The 21583-nt window shown below is 38.8% G+C and overlaps 1 protein-coding gene across 1 annotated transcript in view; it reads left to right on the top strand.

The window, feature by feature from the left end:
* Asb3 (ankyrin repeat and SOCS box containing 3) overlaps positions 1-21583 on the top strand; it is a 198676-nt gene that overhangs the window by 48889 nt on the left and 128204 nt on the right. The window contains exon 3 of the mRNA XM_051178751.1: positions 17346-17504. Coding sequence (XP_051034708.1) covers positions 17346-17504 — 159 coding nt within the window. The remainder of the gene's footprint in view (positions 1-17345; positions 17505-21583) is intronic.

The raw sequence follows: 21583 nt of genomic DNA, 5'->3' as shown, positions 1-21583 counted from the left end.
ACTGGATGAAGGCTCTAGAATGGCATATAAGGTAGTCATCAATCTCATTATATGGGAAGGGCATTTAAGGTAGCCTCTCCACTATTGCTTAGATTGTTAGTTGGGGTCATCCTTGTAGATATCTAGACATTTCCCTAGTGCCAGATTTCTCTTTAAACCTATAATGGCTCCCTCTATTATGGTATCTCTTTTCTTGCTCTACTGTATCCCCTCCCCCCCTCACTCAATCTTCCTTCTCCCTATTCCTTTTTTCTTTCTCTTAATTCCCTTTCCCCCACCCCCACCCCCATGCTCCCAGTTTTCTCAGGAGATCTTGTCCCTTTCCCCTTCTCTGGGGGGACCATGTGTGTCTCTCTTGGGTCCTCTTTGCTTCCTAGCCTCTGGTAATATGGATTGTAGGCTCGTAATCCTTTGCTCTAAGTCTAATATCCCTATATGAGTGTGTATATACCATGTTTATCCTTTTGTGACTAGGTTACCTCACTCAGGATGGTTTCTTCCATTTGCATCCATTTGCCTGTGAATTTCAAGATCCCATTTTTTTTTCTGCCGAGTAATACTCCATTGTGTAAATGTACCACATTTTCTTTATTCATTCTTCAGTTGAGGGCATCTAGGTTGCTTCCAGGTTCTGTCTAGCCCTATGTTTAAAGTGATACATGAAACAAAAAATTTTATGGGATATATGTGGTGTTACAAAGCATGTATATATTATGTAGTATTTAAATAAGATTAAATGTGCTTATCTCTTTAACATTTTATGTGTGTATATGGTAAAGAGCATTCAGAATTTTCTAAAAGACATTTTTTTAATTATTTATTTTTTATTTTACATGTCGATCCCAGTTCCCCCTCCCTCCCTCCATCTTACCCTCTCCCCCCCATGCACACTGACCACCCTCCCCTCCAATCCCCCCACCCCATTTCCACATGTAAAATCCAGGTGGGGTCATGTAAATCTGTCAAGTCATTTGAAGTAGGGAATAGGACTTCTCTTCTGTCTCTAGGTTAAGGCAGTATCCCTCCATGGGGGATGTGTCCCTAAGGTCTTCTTATATACCAGGAATACATCCTGGTTCCACTGTCTGAGGTCCCTTAGACTTCTCAGTCCTTCTAGTTGAGACCCATATTCAGGGGGCGCCTGAGTCAGTCCCATGCTGGATTCCCAGCTATCATTCTAGGGGCTCGTTAGCTCCTCCTCGTTCAGGTCAGCTGTCTCTATGTGTTTCTGCAACCTGGTCTTGTCCTCTCCCTGTGTATCTGGATTCTAGTTCGACTCAGTGTTTAGTTGTGGGTGTTTGCTTCTGTTTCCAACAGGTACTGGATGAGGGTTCCATGATGGAGGATAAGTTAGTTGTTGATCTCACTATCCGGGAAGGACATTTATGGTAGCCTTTCCACGATTGTTCAAATTGTTAGTTGGTGGCAGTCTTTAGGTCTCTAGACCTTTTTTAGGTTCAGTTTTCTCTTCAAACCAATAAAGGCTCCCTGTTTTATGTTCTCTTCTCTCTCTCTCTCCTCTCTCTCTCTCTCTCTCTTTCTCTCTCTCTCTCTCATTTTCTCTTCCCACCCTGACTCAATTTTCCTAGTCACATGTGCTTTCCTCTCCTCCCCTTCTCTTTCTTCTACTTCTCTCTCCATTCACTGCCTCCCCACCATTTCCCATGTGCTCTGGGGGACTTGTCCCTTCCCCCTTCTGTGAGGGACTTTATATGAATCTCTTAGAATACACCTTGTATCCTAGTTCCTCTGGTGATCCTTTGCTCTAGGTCTAAAATTCATATATGAGCGAGTACATACCCATACCATGTTCCTCTTTTTGTGACTGGGTTACCTCATTCAGGATGGTTTCTTCAAGTGCCATCCACTTGCCTATTAATTTCAGGATTCCATTGTTTTTTTTTTTTTTTTTTTTCTGCAGAGTAGTATTCCATTGCATAGATGTGCCACATCTTCTTTATCCATTCTTCAGTTGAGGGGTATCTAGTTGCTTTCAGGTTCTTGCTATTACAAATAATGCTGCTATGAACATAGTTGAGCACATGTCTTTGTTGCATGGATGTGGATCATTTGGGTATATGCCTAAGAGGGAGATTGCCGGGTCCTGTGATAAACTAATTCCCATTGTCCTGAGGAACCGCCATACTGATCTCCAAAATGGCTGTATGAGTTTGCACTCCCACCAGCAGTGGAGGAGTGTTCCCCTTTCTCCACATCCTCTCCAGCATAAATTGTCTTTGGTGTTTCTAATTTTAGCCATTCTGGCAGGAGTAAGATGGTATCTCAAAGTTGTTTTGATTTGCATTTCCCTGATAGCTAAACAGCCTGGTATTGGCACAAAAATAGACAGGTAGACCAATGGAATCAAATTGAAAATCCTAATATTAACCCACACACCTATGAACACCTGATTTTCGACAAAACAGCTAAAAGAATACAATGGGGGGAGGAAAGCATCTTCAACAAATGGTGCTGGCACAATTGGATGATGGTGTGTAGAAGACTGCAGATACACCCATGTCTGTCGCCATACACAAAACTCAAGTCCAAATGGATCAAAGGCCTCAACATCAAACCAGCCACACTGAACCTCTTAGAAGAGAAAGTAGGAGGTACCCTTGAACAAATTGGTATAGGAGACTGCTTCCTGAACATAACTCCAGGAGCACAGACACTGAAGATTAACAATTAATAAATGGGACCTCCCCAAACATAGAAGCTTCTGTAAGGCAAAGGACACAGTGGACAAGACCAAATGGCAGCCAACAGACTGGGAAAAGATTTTCACCAATCCTACATCTGACAAAGGGCTGATCTCCAAAATATACAAAGAACTCAAGAAACTGGTCAACAAAACACCAAATAACCCTATTAAAAAATAGGGTATAGAACTGAAGAAAGAATAGAGTAAATCAAAAAGCTGAAAGACACTTAAGAAAGTGTTCAACATCCTTAGCTATAAAGACATTTTTAATAGACTTACCTATTTTATATATGATTATTCTATCTGCATGTATGCCTGCATGCAGGAAGAGGACATTAGGTCCCACACTATAGATAGTTGTGAGCCACCTTCTGGTTGCTGGAAATTGAACTCAGGACCTCAGGAAGAGCATCCAGCATCCAGCCGTCTCTCCAGCCTCAAGATTTTTAAAAATTTATATAATAAGTATGTGTATCTGTGAATAAAGGTCACATATAAACAGTTGCCAGTGAGTCTTGGAGAGGGTATCAGATTCCCTGGAGCTGGAGTTTCAGATAATTGTTAGCTGACTGTGTGGTGGTATTTGCATATAAATGCAGGTGCCCACAGAGCTCAGAATAAAGCTTTGAGTCATTTTGGAGCTGGAGTTACAAGTGCTTATATGCTGCCTGATGTAGATTCTAGGAACTAAATTTAGGTCCTCTGCAATAACAATGTGCTCTTAACCCCTGAGCTATCTGTCCAGCCTCTGGACTTTAATTATTGAGGTAGAGGCTCTCATTGAACTTGGAGCTTATTTTTTAGACTAGGCTGTCTGGCCAGTCAGTTTTAGGATCCCTGCTTTGGGGACAGGGAGACATCATTGCTTGGAATCCAAACTTGGTCCTCCTGATTGTGTCTGAGCCATGTCCCCAGTGCAAACATTGCTTATTGTAAGCTGAATATTATTTTTTTTCCTTTTTAATTTAATTTTATATAACAAAGTCCAATTAAATGAAAACAAACATTTATACACAATATTTTGGAATTTGGGTGTCGTTCTTTCCAAACTACTTCCTGCTGGTAAGGGGCGCTGTCTTGGGGGATTTGAAGAAGATTCAGATATCCTAGCTGTAGTCTGTAGGGCTGTTTTGTCCAGCTGTTTTGAATGTAGGATCGTAAGCTGAATATTATTGATGAAAGTTCTTGCACCACCTTGCTCATTTTAGCCCTGAATAAACACACAGACACTTTATTAATTGTAAACTGTTAATTCTCTTATGTGACTATTCTCTGTTTTCTTCATGTGGGCACTTAGTGCAATGAACTTCCCTCGTAGCACTGCTTTCAAGGTGTCCCATAACTTTGGGTATGTTGTGTCCTCATTCTCGTTAAATATTACAAAGTCCTTGATTTCTTTCTTTATTTCTTCTTTGACCCAGGTGTGGTGCAATTGCACATTGTTCAGTTTCCATGGGTTTGCTGGTTTTCTGCTATTTGTGTTGTTGTTGAATTCCAATTTTAAAGCATGGTGGTGCTATAAGATGCAGGGGACTGTTCCTATTCTCTTGTATCTGTTGAGGTTTGTTATGTCACCTAGTATGTGGTCGATTTTAGAGAAGGTTCCATGTGGATCAGAGAAGAAGGTATATTCTTTTGTCTTTGGATGGAATGTTCTATAGATGTCTGTTAACCCCAGTTGAGACATAACTTCTGTTAGTTCTTTTGTTTCTTTGTTGAGTTTCTGATTTGTGGTCCTGTCTAGTGTTGAGAGTGGTGTATTGAAGTCTCCCAGTATAAGTGTGTGAGGTTTTGTATGAGCTTTGAGTTTTAGTAGTGCTTCTTTTACTAATGTGGGTGCCTTTGTATTAGGGGCATAGATGTTCAGAACTGAGACTTTGTTTTGATGGATTTCTCCTGCGATGAATACGAAATGATTGTCTTCATCTCTTTTGCCTAATTTTGGTTTGAAGTCTAACTTGTTAGATATTAGGATAGCTATGCCTGCTTGCTTCTTATTTCCATTTGATTGGAAAATCTTTTCCCAGCCCTTTACCCTGAGGTAATGTCTATCTTTGAAACTTAGATGTGTTTCTTGTATGCAGCAGTGGGATGGATTCTGTCTTTGTATCCATTCTGTTAGCTTGTGTCTTTTTATAGGTGAATTAAGACCATTAATGTTGAGGGTGAGTGATTGTTGATGCTTGTTTGATTTAGGTTTGTTATTGGCAGCGGAATTGTGAATATATTAGTTCTGCTTCACCCTTGTTTTCTGGTGTAGTTGGATTATCTGTTGCCTACATTTTTGTGGGCGTAGTTACCTTCCTTGGGTTGGAGTTTTCCTTCCAATACTTTCTGTAGGTCTGGATTTGTAGATAGGTATTGGGAAAATCTGGTTTTGTCATTAAATATCTTGTTCTCTCCATAAATAGTGATTGAGAGTTTTGCTTGATATAGTAGCCTAGGCTGGCATCTGTGTTCTCTTAATACTTTTAGAACATCTATCCAGGACCTTCTGGCCTTGAGGGTTTCCATGGAGAAGTCAGGTGTAATTTTGATAGGTCTGCCTTTATATGTTACCTGTCCATTTTCCTTCACTGCTCTTAATATTCTTTCTTTTTTGTGTATGCTAGGTGTTTTGATTATTATATGTCGAGGGGCCTTTTTTCTTTGGTCCAGCCTATTTGAGGTTCGGTATGCTTCTTGTACTTTCATGGGCATGTCCTTCTTCATATTTGGAAAGTTTTCCTCGATGATTTTGTTGAATATGTTTTCGGCACCTTTGAGCTGGGCTTCCTCACCTTCCTCTATGCCTATTATTCTTAGGTTTGGCCTTTTCATGGTGTCTCACATTTCCTGGATGTTTTGTGTTAAGGATTTGTTGGATTTATGATTTTCTTTGGTTGATGAATCTATCTCTTCTAGTTTATCATCTGCGCCTGAGATTCTCTCTTCCATCTCTTGAATTCTGTTGGTTATGCTTGTGTGTGTAGTTGCCGATTTTTTTGCCCAGTTTTTCAATTTCTAGCATTCCTTCAGTTTGTGTTGCCTTTATTTTCTCTATTTCTGTTTTCAAGTCTTGAACTGTTTCCTTCACCTGCTTAATTGTTTTTTCTTGGCTTTCTGTACTTTCCTTAAGGAATTTGTTCATTTCTTCTACTTTTTTGTGTGTTTTTTCTTCCATTTCTCACATCTTCTTTGAGGGTCTCTATCATTTTTATGATGGTAATTTTTAAGTTCTGCTTCCTCTGCTTTGTTGTTGTGTTCCATTCTAATTGGTGTAGATTCCCTAGATTCTGTTGGTGTCATGCTTGTCTTTCTGTTGTTAGGTTTTCTCTTGTATTGCCTTCTTCCCATAGCTTCTTCCAGTAGGTGTTGGTGGGGTCTCCCCCTCCCTCTATGGTACTTCCCCGATGGGCTTATGTGGTTCTGAGATTCAATATCTGTAGTTCTGTGTGGTCCAAGCTCTCTAGGAGGTTTCTTCGCAGACAGGGATCCAGGGATGGGGTCAAGGATGAGGATCCAGAAGAAGATGCCAGCAGGTTCTCACAGTGGTCCTCTGGCCAATAGCTCTGGCCAATAGCTGGCGGAAAAGGGAAGGGCTGAGGTGGAACTTGAGAAGGTTTTGCAGGATAGTCAGATCTCACTGGAAACTCGTGCTCTCCAGCTGAGACCTCTTTCTTTGGCAGAGGCCCGTTTTTTGGGGGTCAAGGATCTTGCCCGCAGGAACTCAGCGTGGACCAGCAGAGATAGGTGGATCTCTGGGAGGGGCCCTGAACTCCAGCAGAGGACTTGAGGCGGGGTCAGAGACCAAGCAGGTGGAAATTACTGGTGGTCCTGCGTGTATAGTCAGGTCTCCTTTGTCCATAGTTGCTCCAAGAAGTCTCTGAAGTAGGGTGGACTGTTGGCTCCACCCTCTGTCCCAGTGCTCAACCAGAGCGGCAGGACTGTGGGTGGGGTAGGGCTCAGGGTAGGGGGGGGTAGGCTGGCGGTGGGGATGGGTGGGGGTGTATCAGAGCTCCTAGGGTGCTCTCGATGGGGACGGCAGACAGTACCAGCAGGATCAGGGGCCAACCCAGGGAGTTCGGTTGGGGGAGGGGGGAAAAGAGGTTGTAGGGGACAGGCAGCCCCGATTGGGCCCAGACTCACCTCTGGCCAATCCTGGGGGAAGAGGGCAAGGGCTGAGCTGGAACTTGAGAAGGTTTTGCAGGATAGTTGGATCTCACTGGAAACTGGCGCTCTCCAGCTGAGACCTCGTTCTTTGGCAGAGGCCAGGATTTGGGCATCAAGGATCTTGCCTGCAGGAACTTAGATTCGAAACAGATGACTTTTGTGGGTTCCCATGAAACCATGTCTTCCGAACCACTCTTGTCTCTGACCCGGAAGTAAGAGAGAACATCCAGTTTGGGGTCCAGACCTAGACTCCACTGGTCACATCTACCCCTATCCCCACTGGTGTGGGCAGGGTGGATATCTCACTACACTGTCCTATCCTCATCGTGGCTGGAGATTAAATCTCTATGACTGAATATTGAATGCCCCGCTCCTATCTTATATACCTCTCTAGACATGGGGTCAAAGACCACTCCTTTGTGTGAGCTATTTCTGTTTTAGACTGAGTCACTCTAATATAACCCTAGGTTGCCTTGTACTCACCTGCCTTTGTCTCCGAGTCCTCAGGTTAAAGTTGTATGCCACCATTGTCTGGCTCTATGGCTGCAGCTAGCTTTGCATTTTGATTTCTAGTGGCTTTATTAAAGAATAAATAATATGTCACCACATAAGGAGATAAACAGATTAGGAATTGGAATAAAGGGAGTGGTAAACTCAGGGCAAGATCCCATTCAGCTAGTTTTCCAGTTTGTGGAAAGAAACGAAACAAAAAGTTAGATCTGGGTGGGTGGTGTACACATTTAATCCCAACACTTGGGATGCAGAGACTGGCAGATCTCTGACTTAGAGGTGCCCCTCCTCCCATCTACAGAGCAAGTTCCAGAATATCCAAGCGTAGGCACTGAAGGTAACCATCAAAAATAGAAAGTTGGTGAAGATATAAATTGAAAGAGGGAGCTATGTTCCAACCCCAGTAAGCAGCAGAACTGGCAGCTTTGACCATGTGGTTCTGGATTTAAGGATAGAAGAAAGGGACTATGAAATTTGCCTCAGTGACTAACACTCAGTGCTCACTCAAGAGGTTTCAGAGAAGAATTTTAGTATGTTGCCTGGAGATCATTCTTGTGATATTTTGATGAAAAAACTGGCCACCTTTTGCCCCTGTCCAATGAGTCTGCCTGAGGCAAAAATGAAGAGTTTTGGATTAATTCCATTGTCAGAGGACATCTCCAAACAGCCTTATAGACTCTGGTTTTTTATATTAATGGCAATTCTAATGAATTGAAGATTTTTAATAAAAAGGAGCAAGCTGAACAGGGTAATTTACATAATGTAAAACTTAAAGAGAAAAGGTACACCAAAATATCATAAAGCTAAATCCTTTGTTCAAGCAGATAAACAAATTAAGAAATAGAATAATGGGAGTGATAACCTTTTAATGGGCAAGATCCCACCCAGCTAAGTTTCCAAATTGTGAAAAAGAACTAAAGAAAAGCGTGAGAGCCAGGTGAGGTAGTGCATATCTTTAATTCTAGTACTCTCGAAAGCAGGCTGGTGGATCTCTGAGTTTGAGGCCAGCCTGGTCTAGATATCCAGTTTCAGGACAGCCAGTTTAGGCAGTGAAAGACAGCTGGTGACAGTGTAATTGAATGAACAAGGGAGGGGGTCGTCTTTTAGCCTAGCAAAGCAGCAGAACTTGGCAGTTTTGGCCATGTGTTTCTACATTTAAGGATAGAAGGAAGGTTCTGGAATTTGTCCTCAAGACTTAGGAAAGCCGCTAAGGCCTGGCATGTGTCAAGGGTGTCCCCGAATGGAGGCCAATAGAGGCTATTGCTCTAAGCTATGAAGATAAAGTCTGTATTGTCCTTGAGCCCCAAGATGTTGTAGATGGCAGAGCCATGGGATACCTGCTGAGGACAGCTGCTAAAAGAGAGTGGAGCCAGCTCAAGAGAAAGAAGGAAGTATGCTGCAGTCAACAAAGCTGAATGGAGTCAGAGATCTGAAAAGTGTTTGGACATTAGATAGGGAGCTGTAGAGTTTGGAGTTTACCCAGCTGGTAAACTTATTTATAACATATGAGATGATGGGTATCTTTGAAGATAGACTGATAGCATTTTTGCATTATGATATGCCTATAAGCCTTTGGGGGCCAGAGAGTGGAATGTAGTGGTTTGAAAGAAAATGATACCCAATGGGAGTGGTACTACTAGGAGGTGTGGCTTTTTTGGAGGTAGTGTGTCACTGTGCAGGCAGACTTTGAGATCTCATATGTCCCAGCCATGGGCAATGAGACAGACCACTTCCTATTGCCTTCAGGTCAAGGTGTGGGTCACTCAGTTGCATGCCTCCATGTCTTGCCATGATCTAAATTTTTGAAATGTAAGTTGCCACCCCAATTAAATGTTTTCCTTTATAAGAGTTGCTATAGTCATGGTGTTTCTTCACAGCAATAGAAACCCTAACTAAAACCAGAACTAATTTTCCTTCTTTTCTAGTATTGGACAGTATCCTTCCTTCTTCCCAACAAATACCGTTATTCCTGGAGGTTGTCCTGGCCTAAGTTCCCACTGTTAGGTGTCCTGTCTCTGAGTCTCTTGATCCTTCTCTTGGTAATTTCTGTCCATTAGAAGTTCCTTTCTGTCTGCTTGTAGCAGTACCACATTGTTTTTCTTTTTCTATATTTCAGGCCTGGTTTTTATTGCATAAGCCTAAGCTACCCCCATATTTGACCTGTTTTGTTTTTCGAATTCTTTTTATTGTTTTGCCCATCCTTACCTATTCTCAGCAACCTGAGTCACTATACCAAGTTTAAAACCAACACGTAGTTCGTCATTATCAATTGTATACATTGCTTGTAGTTTCTTTTATGTTTTATATCCATAAATCTATAAGGTTAGTACTTGAAATACTGATGAATCTCTCAGTAAATTGACCTAAGTATCTAATTCTGATCAGTTCTGGAATATTGTTTCTGTGATAAGACACTTTTAAAAGTGAATGTTGTGTATACCCTGTGAAGTGTGAGACTACTTTTGTGAGTGCTTACAATTGTGTTTTGGATGTTCAGGCTTAGACTGCCTGTTCATCAGTGAGTTATTATTATAAGATTTACTTAAAATAGATGACTAGCATTTTTTTCAGGAGAGTTAGTTTCAATTCTATTCATTAAAGAACATGGTTTTAGAAGTCCTTTGTTTTGCTTATTCCCACTTTCAGAAGCCTTCATTGTTTACTTTTGAATCTTCTGGGCTTAGAATTATTTTTATATGAAAGCAGAGGTAAGAAGAACCTATTAATGGTCCCATGGAGAAGCAGAAATGGACAAGAACTTCTGAGCAAATTGGGAGCACAGGGGAAGAATAGAGGGAGGTAGGAAAAAGAGAAGGGGTTAAGAGGGTGGGATGAGGAGGACAAGAGGGTGCAAGAAGACTGAGTTGGGGAAGGAATAAAGGTGAGGAAGAAAAGAGTAACCTTAATAGAAGGAGCCATTATGGGTTTAAAGAGAAATCTGGCACTAGGGTATTGTACAGAGATCTACAAAGGTGACCCCAACTAGGAATCTAGGCAGTAGAAGAGAGGCTGCCTTAGATGCCCTTTCCCCTATGAGATCGATGGTTACTTTAATTGCCATCCTAGAGCTTTCATCCAGTAGCTGATGGAAGCAGAAGCAGGCACCCACAGCTAACCACTTGGAGAGAGGGAGGAAGGATGAGCAAAGGGGTCAAGACTGGTTGGAGAAACCCACAGAAACAGATGATGGGACCAACATGAGTGCACTGGTACCCCAATTGTAAAGCTGTGGAACCAGCATTGGACCATACTAAGCCCTCAAAATGTGGGTGCCAGTTAGGAGTCCTGGGTAGGCTATGGACTTCTGACAGTGGAACTAGTATTTATTCCTAATGCACAAATGAACCTTCAGTGCCCATTCCCTATGGAGGGATACTCATTCAGCCTAGATACATGGAGGAGGGCCTAGGCTCTCCTCCAAATGATGTGACAGATTGATGATTCCCCATGGAAGGCCTCACTGTCCTTGGGGAATTGGTGGGTGGTGGGATGAGGGTTCGGAGAGCATGGAAGAATGGTAGGGAGAGGGCATGGGGATTGATATGTAAAATAAGATTGTTTCTAAATTAAATAAATAAAAAGAAAAAAAGAACCTCTTAATGGTATTTTTGCATTTTAAAATACTATAAACATTATATAATTGGAATGCTTACGAAACCTTCAACTTTTAATCAGAATCTTCATTTTAACGCCTAAGTTTCCTGTGAGTTGTATTGTTTGGTTTCTTTGAACTCTTTCTTTTATAAGTGCCATCTTCATGAACTATTATACTATGGTATTAAGATAGAAAAGGACTTGAGGGGTTCCCTGCAGTGTAATTCTGCTAATTGAACCATATGAAGTGATAAGAATGAAAACTCAGTGCAGATTGACTTTGTCAATCTGGATCAGACTTCAGGGAGTCTAATAACATGTGTTTTATTTCCAATGTATTTAAGCCCTGTTGTAAGTTTCCTGTCGTAATACAATCCTCATTGCACAAGGAAGAATAATTACATTTAAACTCAACTCAGGTTGCATGCCATCTCTTCCAAGATGATGAGTTCTGGAAACAGACTACATATACTAGCTTAAGGACCTAGGATTCTGGCCTGGTCTCTGTCATACAGATAGTGTAGAGGTCATCTGGGCTGTTAGCCACCTCTGGTCCTGGCTGTGGGGGATTGGGGAGCTTCTGGCTATAAAGGTCATTTGGATTACTAGCCAAGTCATGACTATAAGAGCTTGATAAGGTCTGGCCCAACAAATAATTCCGATCACTAGGGTAGTCATCACTCCTAATTCTCATTTTTTTGGATGGAAAAAAGGTTTTTCATCTTTCCCATTGAAAAGATAAACCTGTGTGCTTAACATTTGGAGATCTGTGGATACAAGGATCTTCATGCTGTGCTCCCAACAAGAGATGGAAGAGATAATCTCAGGTGTTGGAGATACACTTGGAGAAATAGATTGGCCAAAGAAAATCTTAGGTTCAAGAAATCCCTAACACAGAATATCCAGGGAATATGGGACACTGTGAAAAGGCCCAACCCGAGAAAAATAGGTATAGAAGAAGGTGATGAAACCCAACTCAAAAGTGCAGAAAATATATTCAACAGAATCATAGAAGCTTTCCCTACCTAAAGAAAGATATGCCAATGAAAACTCAAGACGCTTATAGAACACCAAATAGGGTGGACCCCCCCCCCACACACACACAAAAAGAAAAGAAAAAAAAAAAAAAAAAGAAATTCCTCTCGCCACATAATAATCAAATTACCATATATACAGAATAAAGATAGTGTATTAAGAACTGCAAAGGAAAAAGGCCAAGTAACATATAAAGGCAAACCTATCAGAATTAACACTTGACTTCTCCATGGAAACTCCGAAGACCAGAAGCTCCTGGATAGATATTCTACCAACACTATGACACCACGGATGCCAACTCAGACTACTATACCCAGCAAAGCATTCAATCATTACAGATGGAGAAACCAAGATATTCCATGACAAAACCAGAATTAAACCATACTTATCAATTAATCCAGCCCTACAGAAAGTTCTGCAAGGAAAACTCTACACTCCCCAAAACATAGGCAATAGAGAATCCCACTTTACCAACAGCCAAAAGAAAAATGGGGGGAAATCCACACATAATACCAGCACCACCACCACCACCACCACCAAATCCAAAACTAACAAGAATTAACACACAATGGTCATTAATATCCTTCAGTATTAATGATCTTAACTCACCTATAAAAAGACACAGGCTAACAGAATGGAAACGAAGACAGAATCCATCCTTCTGCTGCATACAAGAAACACACTTCAAAGACAGATTTAACGGGTGGGAAAAGATTTTCCAATCAAATGGACCCAAGTAACAAGTGGGTGTAGCAATCCTAATATGTAACAAGTTAGACTTTAAACTAAAATCAAACAAATGAGATAAAGCAGGTCATTTTCTATTCAACACAGATAAATCCATCAGTACAAAGTCTCAATTCTAAACATCTGTGCCCCAAATACAAAGGCACTCACACTTCTTAAAGAAAAATTACTAAAACTGAAATCGCACATAAAACCTCACACATTTATAATGGGAGATTACAAAACTCCACTCTCAACACTAGACAGGTCCACCAGATCGAAACTTAACAAAGAAACAAAGAACAAAGTTAACTAATAGAAGTTATGACCCAGTTGGGTTTAACAGACATTTATTGAACATTCCATCCACACACACACACACACATACACACACACACACACAAACATACCTTCTTCTGAGCACCACTTCAAACCTCTAAAATCAACCACATACTTGGCAATATAGTAAGCCTTAATAAGTACAAATAAATTGGAATAGTCCCCTTATCTTACTAGACCACCATACTCTAAAGTTGGAATACAACAACAACACAAATTGCTGAAGCCCTACAAACACATAGAATAGTGCACAATTGCACTATTCCTGGATCAAGGAAGAAATAAACAAAGACTTCCTAGAATTCAATGAGAAGGAAGACACACACCCAAACTTATGGGACACTTTGAAAGCAGTACTAATTGGAAAGTTAATAGCACTAAGTGCCCACATGAAGAAACTGGATAATACCCACATTAGAGAATCAAGAACACAACTGAAAGCTCTAAAACAAAAAGAAGCAAACTCAGCACGGAAGAGTCGACACCAAGGAATAAACAAATTGAGGGCTGAAATCAATAAAGTAGAAACTAGGAAGACAATACAAAGAATCAATGTAACAAAGAGTTGGTTCTTCCCGAAAATCAACAAAATAGATAAACCTCTATCCATACTAACCAAAAATCAGAGAGAGAGAGAGAGAGAGAGAGAGAGAGAGAGAGAGAGAGAGAGAGAGAGAGAGAGAGAGAGAGAGAGAGAACGAGAGAACATTCAAATTAACAAGAGCAGAAATGAAAAGGTGGATATAACAATAGACACTGAGGAAATCCAGAGAATCTTCAGATCATACTTTGAAAAGGTGTACTCCTCAAAATTCTAAAATTCAAAAGAAATGGACAATTTTCTGAATGGATGCTATTTACCAAAATTAAATCAAGAACAGATAAGCAATTTAAATAGACCTATAATCCCTAATGAAATAGATGCAATCATCAAAATCTCCCAACCGAAAAAAGTCCAGTGTCAGGTGGTTTCAGTGCAGAATTCTACCAGAAATTTAAAGAAAATCTAATGCCAATTCTCCTTAAAATGTTCCACTCAATAGAAGAAGGTTCATTGCCAAACTGCTTTTTCAGGGCTACAATTACCTTGGTACCCAAGCCACAGAAAGACACAACTTAGAAAGAGAAATACAGACCAATCTCCATTATGAATATTGATGCAAAAATACTCAATAAAATACTGGCAAACCGAATTCAAGAATACATCAGAGAAATCATCCACCATGACCAAGTAGGCTTCATCCCAGGCTTGCAGGGATGATTCAGCATATGAAAATCTATTAATGTGATCCACCATATAAACAAACTAAAAAAGAAAAATCATATGATCATCTCACTATATGCTGAAAAGGCCTTTGACAAAATCCAACACCCCTTCATGATAAAGGTATTGGAGAAATCAAGGATAACAAGAACACACCTAAACATAATAAAGCAATATACAGCAAATAAACAGCCAACATCATACTAAATGAGAAAACTCAATGCGATTCCTTTGAAATCAAGAACAAGACAAGGCTGTCTAGTCTCTCCATATCTCTGCAATATTTTACTTGAAGTGCTAGCTAGAGCAATAAGACACTAAAAGGACGTTAAGGGGATACAACTTGGAAAGGAAGAATTCAAACTTTCACTATTTGCAAATGATATGATTGTTTACGTAAGTGATCTGTAAAACTTTACCAAGGAACTCTTACAGCTGATTAACACCTTCAGTAAATTAGCAGGATACAAAATTAACCATTATAGCTGATAAATACCTTCAGCAAATTGGCACTATACAAGATTAACTCAAGAAAATCAGTAGCCCTATATACAGATGATAAAGTGGCTGAGAAAGAAATCAGAGAATCATCACCTTTTACAATAGCCACAAACAACATAAAATATCTTGTGGTAATGCTAACCAAACAATTAAAAGACCTATAAGAACTTTTGAGTCTTTAAAGAAAGAAATTAAAGAAGATACCAGAAAGTGGAAAGTGCTCACATACATAGGTAGGATCAACATAGTGAAAGTGGAAATCTTGCCAAAAGCAATCTACCAATTCAGTACAATCCCCATCAAAATCCTGGCACAATTCTTCACAAACCCGAAAGAACAATACTCAACTTTATATGGACAAATAAAAGACCCAGGATAGCCAAACCAATCCTGTACAATAAAGGAAGTCCTGGTGGCGTCACCATCCTGACTTCAAGCTCTATTATAGAGCTATAGTCCTGAAAGCATTTTAGTATTGGTCCCAAAATAGGTAGACCTTTGGAATTGAATTGAAAAGTCCTGATACCTAAGAACACCTGAATTTTGACAAAGAAACTAAAATTATACAATGGGAAAAAGAAAGCATCTTCAACAAATGATACTGGCATAATTGGATGCTGACCTATATAAGACTTTAGATATATCCATATCTATTGCTATTCACAAAACTTAAGTCCAAATGAATCGATGACCGCAACATAAATCCAGCCACACTGAACCTCTTGGAAGAGATAGTGGTACAGGAGACCGTTTTCCTGAACTTAACACTAGTAGCACAGACACAACAAGACAAAAATGTCAGCCCACAGAATTTGAAAAGATATTCATCAACCTCACATCTGACACAATGCTGATTTTCAAAATATACAAAGAAACCTCAAGAAGCTAGTCACCAAAACACCAAATAATCCAATTACATAGTGGGGTACTTAACTAAATAGAGAAATTTCTATTGAGGGATGTAAAATGGCTGAAAGACACTTGAGAAAGTGTCCAACATCCTTAGCTATCAGGGAAATGCAAATCAAAACATCATCTTATTCCTGTCAGAATGGCTAAAATAAAAAAAAAAAAAATCAAAGGCAGTTTATGCTGGAGAGGATATGGAGAAAGAAGTACACTCCTCCACTGTTGGTGGGAGTGCAAACTCATACATCCACTTTGGAAATAAGTGTGGCAGTTCCCTGGGAAAATGGGAATCAGCTTACCTCAGGATTCAGTAATTTTAGTCTTAGGCATATTCCCAAAAGATGCACATTTATATAAGGACATCTATTCAACTATATTCATAGCAGCATCATTTGTAATAACCACAAACTGGGTATGGTAGCACATGCCTTTAATCCCAGCACTCAGGAGACAGAGGCAAGCAGATCTCTGTAATTGCAAAGTGAATTCCAGGACAGATCAAAGTTACACAGAGAAACTCTGTCTCAAAAAATGAAAAAATAGAAGAAAGAGAGTAATAATAATGCCACGTAAAAATGAAAAGCTCAGAGAGAATCTGTATACTGTATGGCATTATATTGTCTTTATATCGTTTGACTGCTGAGGAAACAACTGTCAAAGGAAATACTGCTGGATTAATTCAATTTATATATTTTAAAAATGCATTGACTTCAAAATTTAAGTTTAAGGACAAGTTCCTGGGGAAAAGGATTTCTATTTTTGTTTCCACAGAAAATAAAAAGCTGTGGATTCCTTCCAGACTAATGTGGTTTGAGCAAGCCAGACCCCCTGAAATAGCGTTCCTGGTGATCCAACATTCAAAACAGCTTGAATAAGGCAGTCTTGCAGACTGCAGCCAGGATTTCTGCATCATCTTAGGATCCCCATGATAGCGCCCCCTATCAGCAGGAAGTAGTTTGGAAAGAACGATGCCCACATTCCCAAATATTGTTTATAAATGTTTGTTTTCATTTAAGTAGACTTGGTTATAAATGGTTAATGACCACAACCAATATCTTTTTAAAGGTAAAAAGGGAATTATGGTATAGATATGAATACTTTGTTTTGGTATGGATTTTCATTTATTGAAACAAATTTAAGGTCAATTTTTTTTTTAAGATTTATTATGTATGTGATGTTATGCCTGCATGTATGCCTCCAGACCATAAAAGGGCACCTAATTTCATGTTGCTGGACCTCAGGAAGAACAGCCAGTGCTCTTAACCACTGAGCTATCTCTCCTGCCCCATGTAATTCCTCTTAAACCTTAGGGTATAAATTAATTGCATAATGCTTTGGATAAATCACCTCCATTCTCTCAGTTTCACCACCTCTAGAGAGGTGACAGTGTATGAACATAGTTTTTCTTCAATAATACTAAAGGACTATTCACATTGTAGTCCTTCCTTGACAACACTGACAACAATCCTTGTAGATCTCTGGACATTTCCCTCGTGCCAGATTTCTAGTAAATTCTAGAAATTACTCAATTTCTCATATAGTATTTGTTTTTCAAACTCAAGAAGTAAAACATAGAATATTCTGTCTAATGGGTTTCACCTTTTCCCACAGATTCATCTGAAAACTACATTAAGACAAAGACTTTTGAGGGCTTCTGTGCATTACATCTTGCTGTGAGTCAAGGACATTTGAAAATCACACGGATTCTTTTGGAAGCTGGAGCAGATCCTAATGCAACTACTTTAGAAGAAACCACACCATTGTTTTTAGGTAATTTATGCTATTTTTGATACAGATGAACTTTTAAAAATATTTTTCTTAGTAAACTGTTATAGAATGTTTCTTTTGATTCTGAAACCGAAGGCTATTTTTAGAGATTTCTCGTTGTTTTTCTAGTCTTGGGTGGTGATAGTATTCAGGACTTGAAAATGTTTATTTAAATGTGCAAAAATCCATTGTGAATTGAAGCTGCCCTGTTGCCCAGGGCAGTGCTGAAGACCAGTGATGCTCTAATTGGATCAATCATTGCAAGGCTATCTGCTATGATCATATTTCCTTTTTTTTAGTTAAAAGATAAAGAACAAAGCATTATTTGTTGCCTGTGGATCATGAGTCAGACTTCTACTGTGTGGAACTGTTAATTTCTTAAGGACTACAGCTAAGCCCTACATTGTACACTGTTAATAACATTTTTATTTTTATTCCCTCTTTCATTTTGGTTTTGTTGGGTTTTTAGGGACATTTTTGATTGACTGGTTTGTTTGGATTGACTGAGACATAAGGAAGTTCAGAGGATTTTGTTGAAGTAGAATTAGTTTATCTAGAATCTAGTTTTGGTTCTACCACATATAACTTATTTATTATATGCTTGTTGCTTTAATTATAAAATGAGAGTATTGTATCTATCTAGATTGTGTTATTCACATGAGAATAAAATAAAATATTAGTGGAAGTACTTTTTTTCCTTGTGAATGTGAAAATATTTGTTTAAAAATTTTACGTGTCATAAAATTCAGCTTTAAGGTGTGTGTGTGTGTGTTTGTGTGTGTGTCTGTGTTTGTGTGTATGTGATAGGAGATATCATTTTATATTGGTTGATGAACAAAACACTGTGGCCAATAGGGCAGCAAGATAGGCAGGTCTAGAACATGAGGATTCTGGGAGGTATAGGCATTCGCCATTGTCATGTGATTCCGTGTAAGAGAGGACATGAGTGAGGCATTCTCTTGTAAGAGAAGACCTTGTAGAATTGCATAGATTAGTATTTACGGGTTAATAATTAAGACTGAGTTAGCCAATAAAAAGCCCTAGTATTATAATTAATATAAGTCTCTGAGTGCTCATTTGGAGCTGATGTGGTTGTGGGGCCAGGATGTTGGGAAATAGTGTGTGTGTGTGTGTGTGTGTGTGTGTGCCCATACATACATACAAGATACATACATTACATACATACATACATACATACATACATACATACATACAAGAGTCTGTGCTTTGTCACTCTTTACACTATACCATTGACACTGATTTATCTTATTGAAATTTAATCCTTCTGTTCTTGTGCCCATAGCCTTGAGGTTATAGGTGTATGGTCATGCTGAGGGTTTCCTTTATGTTCTGTGAGTTTGACCTCAGGGCCTTATTCTTGTGTAGAAAGCACTCTTAGCTGCTAAACCATCTCCTCAGCTCCAATTTCTAAGAATTTGATAGACTACAAAATCATTCTATTACCCACAAATTCCATCTTATAGTTTTGTTTTGTTTTCAGGATCTTCCTATGTAGTTTATGTTGTGACCACGAATGGTCTTCCTGCTTTTGCCCTTCAAGGGATAGGATTAAAGGCATGTGGCTACCATACTAGGTTTTGTGCCAATTTTCAATTTTCAGTCCTAGATACTGATTTGTTCTCATTTTTCACAATATGTCATAGATATATGAAACAGTATACTATGTAACCTTTGAGATTTTAAAATTAGTATAATGCTTTTGGAATTCATCTGTATTATTGAAAGGATTAATGCTCTATCCCTTTTTATTGATGGATCGTACTGTATTCCATTATATAGATACCAGTGTTTTCCCATTTGAATTGTTTTCAGTGTTTGGTGATTGTAAATCTGGTATGAATATTTGAATTTGGTTTTATGTGATTATGTTTTTAGTTTTCTAGGTATTCTAAGTATATGCTTACCTCTGGAGAACAATTTTGAGATTTTATAAACTGCTCTACCACTTTCCATTCCTTTCATTAACAGTTTAGCATTTCGGTTGCCTCATATACTCAATACTTGGTATCTCTAACTTTTAAATTTAAGTCATTCTTTGTAGGGTTTAGTGGTATCTCACTGTAGTTTTAATTTTCATTTTCTAATTATATTAGAAATTTGGTGATAGCATTTTCTCATGATTATTTATAGTTTCTATTTCTATAATTAGATGATGGAAATAATTAATTCCACTACAGAGGGTTCTCATATTTTCCATTCATATTTGTTCTTTTACTATTTTGTGTAAGCAATTTCTTTCTTTTCATTTTCCATATTATATTTATGTAAACCCTTTCGAGATTGCATTGTAACCTTAAAAGCAATGAAAGTTCTCCTACCTATATGACTACTTTATGATGATCAGAATCAGAGAGTTAATGTTGATAAAGCACAATTTGTTTATTTAATTTTAAAAACACTATGTTTATGGGTTTCAGCCTTTATGTATGTCTTTGCACCATGGGCATGCCTAGAACCTGTGGAATCCAGAAGAGGGCATCAGAACTGGTAGTACAGATGGGTGTGAGCTACTATGTGGATGCTGAGAATCAATCCTGGGCCTTTGGAAGAGCAGATAGTGCTCTTAACGAGTGAACCATCTCTCTATCTTTAAGTACTATTACTTAATTTTCAGACCTTTTTCAGTTTTTAAAGTTGACTATAAATGTTCTTTATAGTGAAAGAAAAAGTGCCAGTTAGTCTAGCATCAGTTGTTAACATTCTTGTGTCATGCTCCTTTAGTTTCCTCTGAATAGGAACCTTGAGCCTCCTCTGATTCAGAACCACATTTTGGTTTTCTGTGGCATATACATATTTTTGGTGAATGCTGTTTAGGGTCTGTTGTTCTGTTTTCAAAGACGTTAGGCTCTTTTGGATGTTGTAGGACTTGTTCTGGATGTCAAGATACTACAGAGTCATTTTAGAAGCTAGTAAGGATAAAAGCAGAAGATGAAGTGGATTATAAGGCATAATAATATCTTCTTAGGTGGGTGACTAGAAAAATCAGTATCAGTGATTTGTTGGGTATGATTGTGACTGAACACAAGCCTAAATGCAGAGAGCCAGAAAGTTGATAACTGTGGAATGAGAGTGTCATCCATGGACAGTTTGCCAAAGTTTTAATACAGATGACTTTGCTTTTCTTTTATTTTTTATTTTTCCCAAAAGAGATGTCTTGTTCTAGCTCAGGTTGGCCTGGTCTAGAACTTACAATGTCAAGATAATGTGTCTCAAGTTGGGCTTGTACTTCTGGCAATTCTGCCTCAGCCTTCAGAGTGCTGGGATTCTAGACACATTCCTCCATACTTGGGTAAGGATGTAACTTTTCAGTTTGATGGTAGGAGTTAGCATGAGAACAGTATATGAGAAAGGTGAAATTCAGGAACCATCTTAGTCTTTTGATTGCCAGCACGGTTTACGTTCATGGTTTGATAAGGAATCTGTCCTTCCTCTGTTCCTTTCTTTCTCTCTCTTCCCTTCTTTCTTTCCTTTCTGACAGGTCTTGTTGGGCTGCTTAAAGTGATCTCAATCTTGAGATGCTCTCATGTAATTGTAAGTGCCTGGTTACAGGTATGTACCCTGTTGTCTTCATTCCTTGTCTTCCTTGTTCATGCTCTTCTCTTTTGATCTGTGTATATATGATAAATATTTTTACCATACCTATAAAACAACTGTTTTCAAAATAAAAATATTCCTATTTTAAATATAATGATTTTTAAGTGAAAATCCAGCTAATTCTTTAGTAAATAAGGCTTTTTTTTTTTACTTTTATGTGTTTTATTTAAAATGTCTGATAAATTAGACGCTCAAATCCAACCTACATGTGACTTCATAGAAGCATCATAGAACCATTTCTGAGGAAACTGCCCAGCACATACATTTGGTTTGGGATAATCTTTTTCTTTCCTGAATCTTTACTTATTCTGTCTAACCTTCACTATTAAATAGTAGGAACAATATTAGAACAAAGCGTTCTCTAAACAGTGTTATGTGAGGCAGCATGTTTGAATATTTAACTTTGGAATGTGTTATATTTTGGCTCACATGGCTTGTCCTTTGACTCTGTCATTTGCTTTGCTTTT

This window comes from Phodopus roborovskii, unplaced genomic scaffold (assembly GCF_943737965.1).
Source record: "Phodopus roborovskii unplaced genomic scaffold, PHOROB, whole genome shotgun sequence".
NCBI lineage: Eukaryota > Metazoa > Chordata > Mammalia > Rodentia > Cricetidae > Phodopus > Phodopus roborovskii.
Note: the sequence above shows the minus strand (reverse complement) of the source record. Positions and strands in the feature narration are given on the sequence as shown.